The 12,406-nt window shown below is 45.8% G+C and overlaps 1 protein-coding gene across 4 annotated transcripts in view; it reads left to right on the top strand.

Annotated features, from left to right (window-relative positions):
* Positions 1-1,651: 1,651 nt before the first annotated feature.
* The window catches only part of NCAPG2 (non-SMC condensin II complex subunit G2), a 59,095-nt gene continuing 48,340 nt past the window's right edge, over positions 1,652-12,406 (top strand). For 3 of the 4 annotated variants that reach the window (XM_015562816.1, XM_015562814.1, XM_006753446.2), the window contains exons 1-6: positions 1,652-2,077; positions 2,345-2,454; positions 5,742-5,930; positions 6,174-6,288; positions 9,507-9,661; positions 11,169-11,303. In XM_015562816.1, the coding sequence (XP_015418302.1) occupies positions 2,377-2,454; positions 5,742-5,930; positions 6,174-6,288; positions 9,507-9,661; positions 11,169-11,303 (672 nt within the window). In that variant the 5' untranslated portion in view covers positions 1,652-2,077; positions 2,345-2,376. Of the gene's footprint in view, positions 2,078-2,344; positions 2,455-5,741; positions 5,931-6,173; positions 6,289-9,487; positions 9,662-11,168; positions 11,304-12,406 lie in introns of those variants that run through there. The other variant, XM_015562818.1, reaches the window with a different exon arrangement.

Raw genomic sequence — 12,406 nt, 5'->3', positions numbered from 1 at the left:
TCTGGGCTTTTGTTCTTGGTTTCTCTTCATTTCCTCTTGGTTCTTCTTCATTTCCTCTTGGTTCCTACACATATTGTTGAATTGGTCTTCCATTCTTTTCATCCACCTTATGGCCATTTCTCTGAATTCTTTTTCTGACAGGTTGCTTGCCTCCATTGCCTCCATTTTGTTTACTTCCTTTTCTGGTGATGCCTGTTTTTCTTTCATATGTGGGCTGTTTCTTTGTTTCCCCATGATCTCTCTTCTCCAGGTGTTTGGGTATGTAATTCTCTCTCTGCTGCATTGATTTAAAGGCACAAAATACAACACAACAAGTCACCATGTACCAGGCACTTTCCGGGGAAGTTCTGCCCTTTCTGGCTGCAAACCGTCTCACCAGCTGAGCAATTTCGCCAATTCGGGGTGGGTGTTATTAGTTTCAGCTGCTCACTCCATGTGCTCCGGGACACGACCTGGGACGCATCTGCCTATATCGCCGCCATCTTCTTTCTCCTCTGAATTCTTCCTTTTTTAAAAGCACTGCATCTGCCAGGCTGGTGTTGCCCAGTGATTGAGCACTGAGCTATGAACCAGGAGGTCACGGTTCGATTCCCAGTCAGGGCGCATGCCTGGGTTTGGGGCTTCAAGAGAGATCATCTCATACCTTGTTCATTTATTCAGAAAACATTTTCTTCCAGGATCTCAAATGTGCCAGAGTTAAGAGGCAGGCCCTGGGGAGACCCAGTGCTGGCCATGGTCCTGGGAGGGTGGAGCTGAGGGCGTCGGAGGAGGCTGGGAATCACAGTGCACTCAGGGACCCTCGGCACACTGCCTTGCCCTTCATTGTGTGGCTGACAACAGTGAGGTGCAGAGTCATTGAGTGGCCTGTCCAAGGTCACAGGGCAGCCGGGTCTCCCAGGCATTGTGGCTTCAGAACCCACCTTGTTTAATCAATTTCTTACCCAGGAACAGAGGCAGCGGGTAGAGGTAACTGAATGAACTGGGATCAAAAGAGTGGAAGAGATGGGATTCAGCAGAGGGAGGGGCAACTGCAAGATGGAAGTGGACACCAGGATGAGTGACAGCGCTGCCAGTGGAAGGTGGGCGGGACCTGAGGGTTGTGAGCTCAGGGATGCTGATGTGCGGGGAGCGGGGACCAGCCGCTGCCGCGGCGCAGCGGCGGCCCCCGGGGAGGAGGGAAGGGCCAGGCTTCACCGCACGTATGTGGGAGGTTATTTTCTACTTCCGTTGGTTTAGTGTAGACCCTCGGCTGTGGGACCCTGTGTTCACTTGGCTCTTCGTGCCCAGAGTGACTGCCGTTGGTCCCAGCAATCTTCCTATTGCTCTGTAGGGCCATGCAGGTTTTCATGCATTTTTAAAGGGAGGAGCCCTGTGGCATGTACAGGGTGGGTAAACGTAGGTTGAATGTGCCTTCTTTGAGTTAGTAAAGCTATTTTTAAAATATATTTTACGGTATTGATTTTTTACAGAGAGGAAGGGAGAGGGAGAGAGAGTTAGAAACATCGATGAGAGAGAAGCATGGATCAGCTGCCTCCTGTACGCCCCCAGTAGGAGTACTGGGGATGTGCCCGCAACCAAGGCACATGCCCTTGACGGAATCGAACTGGGACCCTTCAGTCCGCAGGCCGACGCTCTATCCACTGAGCCACACCTGTCAGGGCAGTAAAGCTATTGTAATAATCATAGCCTGGGTGTCTTTCCATACAAAAACTGTAAACGCACTTTTTGCCCACCCCTGTAGGTTGGCTGTGACTTCATCTCTGGGTTGGTGTTTCAGACAGGGCAAGGCTGTTTCCATGGAAAACACGGCTTATTGGGGGACACAAGCTGGGAAGGAGCTGGCACAGCCCTAGTCCTTTGAGCTTTGGTCCCCACAGGGGCTGGGAGCAGTGTGCTGGGCTTGGGCACACCTGCTGCTCACGCCGGCCGCTCCCAGAGGACCCTCCGCCACACTGAAAAACAAGCGCTGTGACCGGAGTTTTCTCGGGGCCCTTGGGAAAGGGAGCATCTGCAGCACTGAGCGCCGGGATCTGCCTGATCTTCGCTGAGCTGGCACACCGGTGCCCACCTTGCAGAGGTACTGGGGCACCTCCTGGGGCCATGTGGGTTTCTTTCCTTAGTTGGCAATTTCATGAACAATGTTATGTTGAGACTGTCCTCGGTGATGAAAATAAGGAAATTAATTTTTAGATATGACTTGTTTTATGTCAGAATATTGTTAGATGCTGTCTACCATAGGTATAGAGGGGTTTCTTTGCAGTTTTGGGTGCTAGCACCAAATTCCATTGTGCAGGAGAAGATGGAATTGCAAATGCAAGTCTCCATGTGCTGTGTTCTCCCCTAGGGTGACAGGATAAATGCACAGTTTCATCTGTCATGGAAAAACGCGAACTATTTGTTCAAGCTGTGTCTAAGGAGCTGATTGGAGAATTTTTGCAGTTCATTCAACTTGATGTAAGTTTTAGGTTTAGCTTTATTGTGATTTTGACTGTTAATGTAAAACATTTTTCTAAAATTATGTCCATAAATGAAATATAGTCATTTCAGTGAATCCTTAGGGATCAAGGTTTATTTAAAAAACCAAAGTCTGCTAATACAGACCTGCTGATGGATAGCTACTCACAAACTGTATTTCCGGCTTTCCTGCAAGAGACGCTGAAGGGTGCTCAGGCAGGTAATGCACTGTGCTCTGTTTACTTACATGTTTATTGCTGTTTCCTGGGTGCCTGGTGGCATGGTGAGGAAGTTGTGAACAAGACAAGATACTTCTTTGTCCTCAGGTTAGTCACAGTGGATCCAGGTGTGAACACAGCAGAGGAAGGGACAAGGACGGGGGATGGGGCAGATCCAGCAATGGACTGCTTCCCATCCCCCTGGGAAGGCTCTGGAAGCTCAGCTCTGGACGTACAGAGAAGCTAGCCATCGGTGGCGCATTGGGTTTGAGCAGGAAGGTTCGGTAGGGGTAGAGCACAGAAGTGCAGTGCGGGCGGCAAGAGCTGAGCCCTGACTTTCTCTACCATGTGAAGGAGTTGAGACCTTCCTGAAGGCATGGGGGCTTTCAGCTGAGAGTGACCTGCGTGTAAGAGAACAAAGGGAGAGAGGACTAGTGGGCAAAAGAGAGACAGAAAAGTCGGAGCTGCCCTTTGGAAATGCCTCTTTGGCTGCACATGGAAAATAAATTGGAGGAGAGGTACATAGAGGCGAGAGCAGTGAGGAGCTGTGCCCTTCATCGTGGTGGTTGAAGTAGGACATGGAAATGGGAAGTGTGGGTGTCCTTGTGAGCTGGCGGGGGTCAGTAGGGGTGCCAGCGCTGTGGATTGATTGGACATGGGCCGGAAAAGGGCCCAGAGGGTCCTTGCTTTCTGACTTGCAGAGCCATCCGTGAGGTTGTGAACATGGGCAGAGGGCAGGTTTGGGGGAGAAGATGGCTCAGTTTTGGATGTGTGGGATGACTGCCGGGGGGACTTGCACAGGACATGTCCAGTGGGTGGATGTAGTGTGTTTGAAGCCCGTGAAAGGCCTGGGCTAGAGGTAGTTTGGATGTCATCAGCTCCAGTGGAAGCTGAGTCATGGGCGGGTGTGGAGCCCACCACCGGCTCTGAGGAACCCCAGCGTATAAGGCACTGGCTCTAAATACTGTGACCTTGGACAGAGGAGGCACGTGTGGCTCGAGACCATGCACTGAAAATCAAATCAGTGATAACTCAGAGAGGAATCTAATAAATTTGCTGCTAGTAAAGATGTATGAAGTTATTTTTCTTTGTGAGAGAAATGAGCTTATAAAATGATTTTGTGTTATAAAATGATGTCCTGTAAACTTAAAAATAACCAGCAGAAACTAGGCCACACTTCACCACTGAGGTGTCCATAATGGCAAACTGGGTAGATGTTCCATGTCTGGCTTAGCAGGAGGTAGGTGATTTGTCCGAGATGAGCAGTCCATGAGTGGTTTGAAGTCCAAGATTGTTGTTGCAAACAGTGCACCATAGTGTTAAATAAAACCATAAACTAAATTGATGATGATGAAGCTAAGTCAATATTAATTTAAAATCTAAAGGCAAAAATTAACATCTGGGTAGCATGGTGGCCTCAGGGTCACCCTGTGCCGTGATGACGAAGCATCGTTCCAGCTCCCCATTGTTCTGGGGCGCCAGGGGAAGAAGGGAGCTGCTTGGTGGCCTGTTCTTCCGTTTGCCTTTGTTTGATGGCCTAGTTCCGTGGTTGCCAAACTGCGGCTCGCAAGCCACATGCAGCTCTTTGGCCCCTTGAGTGTGGCTCTTCCTAAGCCTTAGGAGAACCCTAATTAAGTTAATAACAATGTACCTATCTATATAGTTTAAGTTTAAAAAATTTGGCTCTCTAAAGAAATTTTAATCATTGTACTGTTGATATTTGGCTCTGTTGACTAATGAGTTTGCCGACCACTGATCTAGTTAAATTGACTGGAGTTTTGGCAGCAACGTGCCAGGGAGGCCCCATTATTGGTGCTGTAATTTTGTGACTTAGGGTGGGTATCCCAGATTTCTCCACTGAAGCTTCGCAATTAATAAGTAACCTGCAGGAAGTACTGAGACTAGGTAACCACCTGCTTCTCAACGTACTTGCGCACACTGGGTTTGGCACCCATTGACGATTCTTACATGAATCAGTTATTACTACAATGGCACTAAAATTGTGATTTTTCCAACCCCATGTTCCTTCTGTATTTTTCCATTGGCATTCTGTAGTGTGCCAGTGCTGCTAGTTATTTGTGTGTGTATTATCAGTGTGGCCCCATGGATGATTCTTACTCTATTCGTACACACTAAGTGGCCAGACTATTATGACCACCTGATGTTTGTAGGCAAATTAGCCGTACACTGCATCGTATGTGATATGGAAGCTGAAGGCCTGTTCGAACACCTTTGCTGTCTGCAGTTACCAAGATAAAACGTCCCCAGTTCACACAGGAACACAAGGATTGGACAGTTGAGCATTGGGGAAAAGTCATGTGGTCCGATGATTCACGTTTCCAGTTGCATCATGAATATGGCAGAGTGAGAATTTGGTGGAAACAGCATGAAAGCATGCACCCCCCATGCATGTGTACAACCCTTCAAGCTGGTGGAGGCAGTTAAGATTTGGGCCATGTTTTCCTGGCATGATTTGGGCACTTTAATTTGTGTGGAACAACCTCAATCCAATTGAGCATTTGTGGGACGAAGTTAAAAGAGCCATCAGGCAGCTGGTTCCACAACCATCAAATCTCACAGAACCGGACAGTGCTATTCATCAGGCATGGTGTCAGGTTCCTCGCATCTCCTTTCAACATATCGTGGAGTCAACGCCAAGAAGAATCGCCGCAGTATTGAAGGCAAAAGGTGGCCCAACGAAGTACTGATGGGATGGTCAATAATCTGGCCACTCAGAGTGTGTGTGTGTATAAATAAAATACTGTCAGATTGGCTGATTGGCTACAGGGAGTCCCTCTAAGCTGTACTCTCTGTCCTTTGATGATGGCCTCTATTTGCTATGTCAAAGAGGAGGTGAGGTCATCTGCTCAGAGTCAGAGGAAGTGGTGGTTGGATCAGCGGTTTTATTTATTTTATTTATTTATTCTTTATTAGTTAAGGTATTGCAAATGTGTCCTAAAAAAAAAAAGCATTTGGGTTAGCAGTTACACTTTTTCTTTGATGCCATTATGAAAAGGCTAGAACTAATATTTTGTGTTTGAAATGTAACACTTGCAATTTATTTTACAGGAAGATGCTTCTGACCCTTTCAACCTAAACGAATTGCTAGATGAATTATCAAGGAAACAGAAAGAAGAGCTATGGCAGAGGCTCAAGAAGCTGTTAACAGAAGTGCTGTTAGAAAGCCCAGTGGAGGGATGGCAGGCCGTGGAAGCCCAGGGAGAAGGCAGTATGGAAACAGACCACCATTCAAAAATGGTAGTAATGGTCTTTCAAAACCAAATAAGTTAGACGTCAAGAAGAGTATTGGAAGATTGTTTATTGTAGTTTTACCCTCTTATAAGCCTCCATTATTAATCTCGTAGTCAGTGTTGCTGTACTTTATAGATAACTGACTTGTTTATATTCAACTTTAATTCACTTTTTAGAATAAGCTAAAAGTGTGGCTTGAATTTTACATTGATTTTAATTCACTCATATTTTGATTTTTTTTATTTATAGAAAAAAACTCTAGAAATAACCCATGCAATTACAGCTGTGATTCTTGCTTCTGTGTCTGTAATAAATGAGAGTGAGAACTATGAGGCCTTACTGGAGTGTGCTGTTATATTGAACGGTAAGTTGCCTGTTGCCCTGAGGCATGTGTAGAAGAGGCGTCTAAACCAGTGGTCTCCAGCCGGTGACCTGCGGACCACTGGTGGTCCATGAGGGCTGGGAGAAGCGATGCTGAAACAGAGTGGTGCTAAGGCACCATGCTGCACTCAGGCTCTTTTCTTCATGCAGCAGGAGCAGAGTGTTCTTTCAGTGACCACGTAAATTTAACCTGCATGTAAATGTTTCACATGGTGCAAGTAAGCATAGTCGAGCTGCTGACTGCTGTTGTGTGCAGGTTTTAAGGAAGGTCTCACCTGACCTACAGGACCAATGATAGGAGCTTATTAAGGGAAAAGGTCTGATTCTAAGTGTCTCAACTGGTGATTCCTGCCTGATAGTTTAAATTTAAGCAAACAGTTGTGACATTGCACTTTGTTCTTTAAATATGTATGACTGTGTTCTTAGGAATACTGTTGACTCTTATGGGAGTTTTCCTATACTAAAATTTATATCATGGTATTTCTCAAGTTTAAACTACAAAACTGTAGTTATTAATTTAGGAGGAATAGTGGGCTAAATTAAGGAGAAGATGTGATTATAAAATCTATATTATATAAAGAGGTAGTACGCAGATTTGTCTGGGACACCATAACAGTCACGACCAGCTCAGGAGGACACTGCGTGCACAGATGGCAGAGAGGGGACTGGTGCGCATGAGGCAAGCCATGGATGGTGCAGGCAACGAGCAGGCGCGCAGATAGCAGGGGGAGCAGGGCCTGCCAGCGCTGCCTCCACGAGCAGGTCCGCAGAGAGCAGGGCCTGCCAGTTGCCGAGGACCAGCAGGGCCCGCAGGGAGCAGGGAGCAGGGCCTTCTTGTCATCTTATCGATAATGTCACTTTAACGAATGAGAATGAGCCGGGCAGCTCCATCTCAGCACTGATTGGCCAGTTTGATGAGACCAGGGATCAAGCTAACCTCACAGTTGTTTCTCATCTTCATGGCACCCATATGAGGTCAGACTATCCTCCCTTGCCCACCATGAACTTAAAAATGCCCTTCAAGCATGACTTTCCCAGGGAAAACCCAAGGCATCCTTACTCTGCTCAACTACTTCACTGCCAGTGCTTGGGCTGCCTCACTTTCCCAGGGGTGGAGTTGCTGACAGATAGGCCATATCTCCTACTTCAGCCGAAGTTGGGGGCGAGCAGGCTGGCAGGGCGGGGGCAGTTGGGGGCGAGCAGGCAGGCAGAGTGGTTAGGGATGAGCAGACAGGCAGGCAGGTGAGTGGTTAGGAGCCAGCTGTCCTGGATTGTGAGAGGGATGTCCGACTGCCGGTTTAGGCGCGATTCCTGTGGGACTGCTGGCTCCTAACTGCTCACCTGCCTGCCTGATTGCCCCTAACCGCTTCTGCCTGCCAACCTGATCACCCCCTAACTGTTCCCCTGCCGGCCTGATTAACACCTAACTGCTCTCCTGCCAACCTAATTGCTCCTAACTGCAATAGTTGACAGGGACAATTCTTCCATCTTTGAAAATATCTATATCAAGTCTGTTTAAATAGATTTTCATCTGCATAATATAACACATCCTGACAAGACCACCACCACCACTGTGGTCAGTGTTGTGCCGATAAATGTTTAACAACTGGCTCTCAATCAAAGAAAACAAAACTCTGATTTATACTATTGGCCAATTTCTGTGGCATAAATTCTCCATCCATGGCTGATTTCAGCTGCTAATGTGATGCCACTAAATGCAGAGCTGAGGAGAAACATGCAGTAATACACTGTTATCAGAAAGACCCAAAAAACATAAATAATGTCAAGAGTCAGAACAGTAAAGTGTAGTAAATAATTGAGGAGTGATGAATTTAGGGTATGTATTACCTTCCAGTAAGAGCAGGCTCCAGCACAATACTGAGTGGAGTATAATGGTCAAAGGGCATGGCTCATGGATTTAAAATGAGACTCAGCCACTTTCAGGTTTTACTGGTCAAGTTACCTGATCTCTCTATACCTCAGTGTTCTCATCTGTGTCATTATAGTACCTACTGTATAGAGTTGTTGCAAAGATACAATGAAATCTGTGTATGACACAGCACAGTACCTGAAACAATAATTCACTCAATTTGTTATAAACTGTTACTGCCTCAAAATGTTGTTGACAAAATTACTCATGAAATTTTATTGATGAGAAAAATGCCTTATTTTGCAATCTACATGGAGACAGTTAATTTTACTTCCTAAGCAGTAGATGGTAATCCATTAGAAACTGCATGGGGGCCTGGGCAAAGCTGGCCCAGGTCCCGTGTGCCTATGGCTGACCAGAGGGAGGGAAGCCCAGGTCCCAGGTGCCTGTGGTCGGCTGGAGGAGGGAATCCTGGGTCCCAAGTGTGGGGCTGAGGCAGAGATGGTTAGGGGCAATCAAGCCAGCAGAGGAGCAGTAAGGGATGATCAGTCTGGCAGGCAGAAGCAGTTAGGGGCAATCAGGCAGGCAGGCAAATGGTTAGGAGCCAGTGGTTCTGGATTGTGAGAGGGAAGTCTGACTGCCAATTATCCCCTGAGGGGTCCCAAATTGGAGAGGGTGCAGGCTGGGCTGAGGGACACCCCCCCCCCCCTGCACGAATTTTGTGCACCGGGCCACTAGTAAATTAATATTAGCTTAGCAAACCTTTATAAGTCATCGTACTCTATCCCAGCGATTTTCAACTGGTGTGCTGCAAAAATTTTTAAAACATGCAGTACCTGACTGTTTAGTCAGGGACCCTGACTGCTTTTCCCTGAGATCTGGGGTGGGGAATATCCAGCCCACGGGCCATATAAGGCCCGCAGAATCATTTGGTCTGGCTCTGCCAAGGCAACCACAGGCGGGAATCAAAATTAAATAAATCTAGGAGCTGTTTTCATAGCAACATAAATTTATATTAAGTGAATTATATTAAGCACATGATGTTATAAGTATAGAAATGGCCCTTAGCAGGAAAAAAGATTCCCCACCCCTGCCTTAGATTGTCAAAAAAAAAAAAAAAATGACAATAGCCATCTAGTATTAATGAATCAGAATGACACCTGTTTTTTTGTCAGATTGGCAAACAGTATTCTTTGGCGTGCCCCAGGATTCTAATGTTTAGTTTATGTGCCATGAGATGGAAAAGGTTGAGAATCACTGCTCTGTACTGTTGAGTCTGAACCAACATTGATTTTCCTTACCAGTGGAACAGTTACTGGGCTCTCTTTTAGGTATTTTGTATGCACTACCTGAATCGGAACGAAAGCTGCAGAGCTCCATCCAGGGCTTGTGTGTGACGTGGTGGGAGAAGGGCCTGCCTGCCAAAGAGGACATGGGGAAGACTGCTTTCACCTTGCTGCTCAAGAAGAGCCTCCAGACGAAAACTGTATGTTTGCTTGTTTAATGTGTACTTGACTGAAGCGGGGTGGGGGGGGGTGGGTGGGGGAGGACTGTTTCAGCCTGCAGCCCAGGTCTGGGGACCTACGGACAGTATGTTTGAAGGTTGGATATAACTTGGCTCTTTCTCACCCTGTAATCTTTGGTATACAGTTCAGAAATCCAGAAAAAGACACCCGAATTAGGAAAAAAAATGAGGAAGATAAAAATCACCCATAATCCCACCACCAAGGTGATCATTGTGTTGGGGATATTTAGGAATTTCTAGAAATGAAGTTGGTAGGTCCCTGGATTTGAACTGAGAGCTCTTCATGCACATTGCCAACAGCTTTCTAGAAAGCTCAGGCCTACGCACATTGCTCCGTCAGTGAGTGGCCTCCAAGGAGCAGCCAGTTTGATGACAGGACCCTCAGCCCTACAGAGCTTCTCCTGCTCCCCTAGGAGTGATGAACAGCCCTGTGCATGGCCGAGTTATCCTTAAGCCATCATCGATTTTTTTTTAATATGTTTTATTGATTTTTCACAGAGAGGAAGGGAGAGGGGTAGAGAGTTAGAAACATCAATGAGAGAGAAACATCGATCAGCTGCCTCCTACACACTCCCTACTGGGGATATGCCCGCAACCAAGGTACATGCCCTTGACTAGAATCGAACCCGGGACCCTTCATTCAGCAGGCCGACACTCTATCCACTGAGCCAAACCAGTCAGGGCTGATTTGTTGTTGGTTTTCTTTATCACTTTTCCGGCCATTTTTGTTTAGCTTTTAAATCACATCTTCCTAGTATTCGACACCTTCCCTGTTCACTGCGGTTGCCAGTAGTCACATGGGGCTATTTAAATTTAAAGTGAAGAAAATGAAAAGTTTGGTTCCTCAGTTGCACTAGTCACATTTCAGTTGCTCCATAGCCTGATGGGCTAATGACTCTCACGCTGGACAGTGCAGACAACAGGAAACATGGGCAGCACTGGGCATCAGTGTCTCTGCTGGCTTTTGCTTGTTTTAAAAAAGTGTTCTCTCACCCTGGCCCGGTGTCTCAGTTGGTTGGAGTGTTGACCCAAGTACCAAAAAGGTTTTGGGTTCGATTCCTGGTCAGGGCACATACCTGACCCGGGTTAGGGGTTTGATCCCCAGTCAGGGTGTGTAGGGGAGGCAATGGATTGCTGTTTCTCTCTCAAATCAATGTTTCTCTTGCCCTCACTTCCTCTTTCTCTAAAAAAATCAATAAAAACATCCTCTGGTAAGGACTTAAAAAAAAAAGTGTTCTTTAGAGTTACAAGTGACATTTGCAAATTTTTGGGGGCGTTTCAGTGAGGAGGTTTGATTTTGGGGGGGGTTGAGTGAGGCATTTGCAAATTTTTAAGTCTGTTTTGTCATTCTTCCTTTTTGATAAATAATCTAGAATTATAATTATATAAAATATTTTTTGTTAACTTGAAATGTGACCTTACTGATTATTGAAAAACTCTAACGTTTTTCTTTCTTTATCATTCCTAGGGTGCAGACATAAGTCGGCTTTGGCATGTTCATCAAGCTCTGTATTGCTTTGATTATGATTTGGAGGAAAGTAGAGAAATTAAAAATATGCTACTTGAGTGCTTCATTAGTGTTAATTATATCAAGAAAGAAGAGGTAAATAGGATTTTCTTTTCTGGTATATTTGTGACTGCTTTTTTTTAATATAGATATTTTTAATTGATTTCAGAGAGGAAGGGAGAGAGAGAGAGAGAAACATCAATGATGAGAGAGAATCATTGATTGGCCTCCTCCCTCATGCCCCCCACTGGGAATCGAGCCTGTAATCTGGGCATGTGCCCTGACCGGAATCGAACCCAGGACCCTTCAGTCCGCAGGCTGACCCTCTTTTCACTGAGCCAAACTGGCTAGGGATATGAACTGCTTTTTAAATGGATGTTTTCTCTAAGTTCACCTGATTGTTGTTATTACTGTGCCCAGTGTTTTAATGAGTCATCTTAGCTATCGGGAGCTATTTATTGCACAGTGTTTTCACTGCATGGCAGTACTAAGCAAACATTTTACAAGTCATTGCTTATTTAATCATTATATCAGATAGTAGCAGGGGCCGTCTGCAGAAACCATGATTGCATTTTAAATCAAGAATGATTAAAAATAAGGTTGAGAAAGCACTTCCCCATGGATTAGGTCTGACTCTTCTCTCACTTAATTTCTAATCGGCATATACTCAAAACTGTCATTACAGTATTTTTTTATTTCTTTTTTCTGCCATCTAATAATTCCAAAGAGAGGCTCTGCTTTGGCCCTCTCGCTGTCCATTTTGGTGGTCACGCCCATGTGTGGCTGCTGAGCATGTGAAATGTGGCTAAACTGTGGTCTTAAGTGTAAAATACAAATAGATTCAGAATTTAGTATGAATTATACCAACACATGGCCAGTCTTGTTTCCTCTGTATTCCTACCACTATCCAATCCCAGTCTGGGATTGATCTGAAGCAAATCCCAGATGTTGACGTAGAATAGTGTTTTTTTTTTGTGTGTGTGTTTTTTAAATTAAATCTTTATTGTTCAGATTATTACAGTTGAATAATTCTCTCATAACTTGGTTCCTCTTTTTTCCCACCATAACTCCCCTCAACCCAGTTCCCACCCCACCCTCCGCCCTCACTCCCCACGCACTGTCCTCATCCATAGGTGCACGATTTTTGTCCAGTCTCTTCCCGCATCTCTCACACCCCTTTCCCCACTAAGAATAGTCAG

This window comes from Myotis davidii, unplaced genomic scaffold (assembly GCF_000327345.1).
Source record: "Myotis davidii unplaced genomic scaffold, ASM32734v1 scaffold1251, whole genome shotgun sequence".
NCBI classification, from domain to species: domain Eukaryota; kingdom Metazoa; phylum Chordata; class Mammalia; order Chiroptera; family Vespertilionidae; genus Myotis; species Myotis davidii.
The sequence above is the reverse complement of the archived record's forward strand: the minus strand, read 5'-3'. Positions and strand labels throughout refer to the sequence as shown.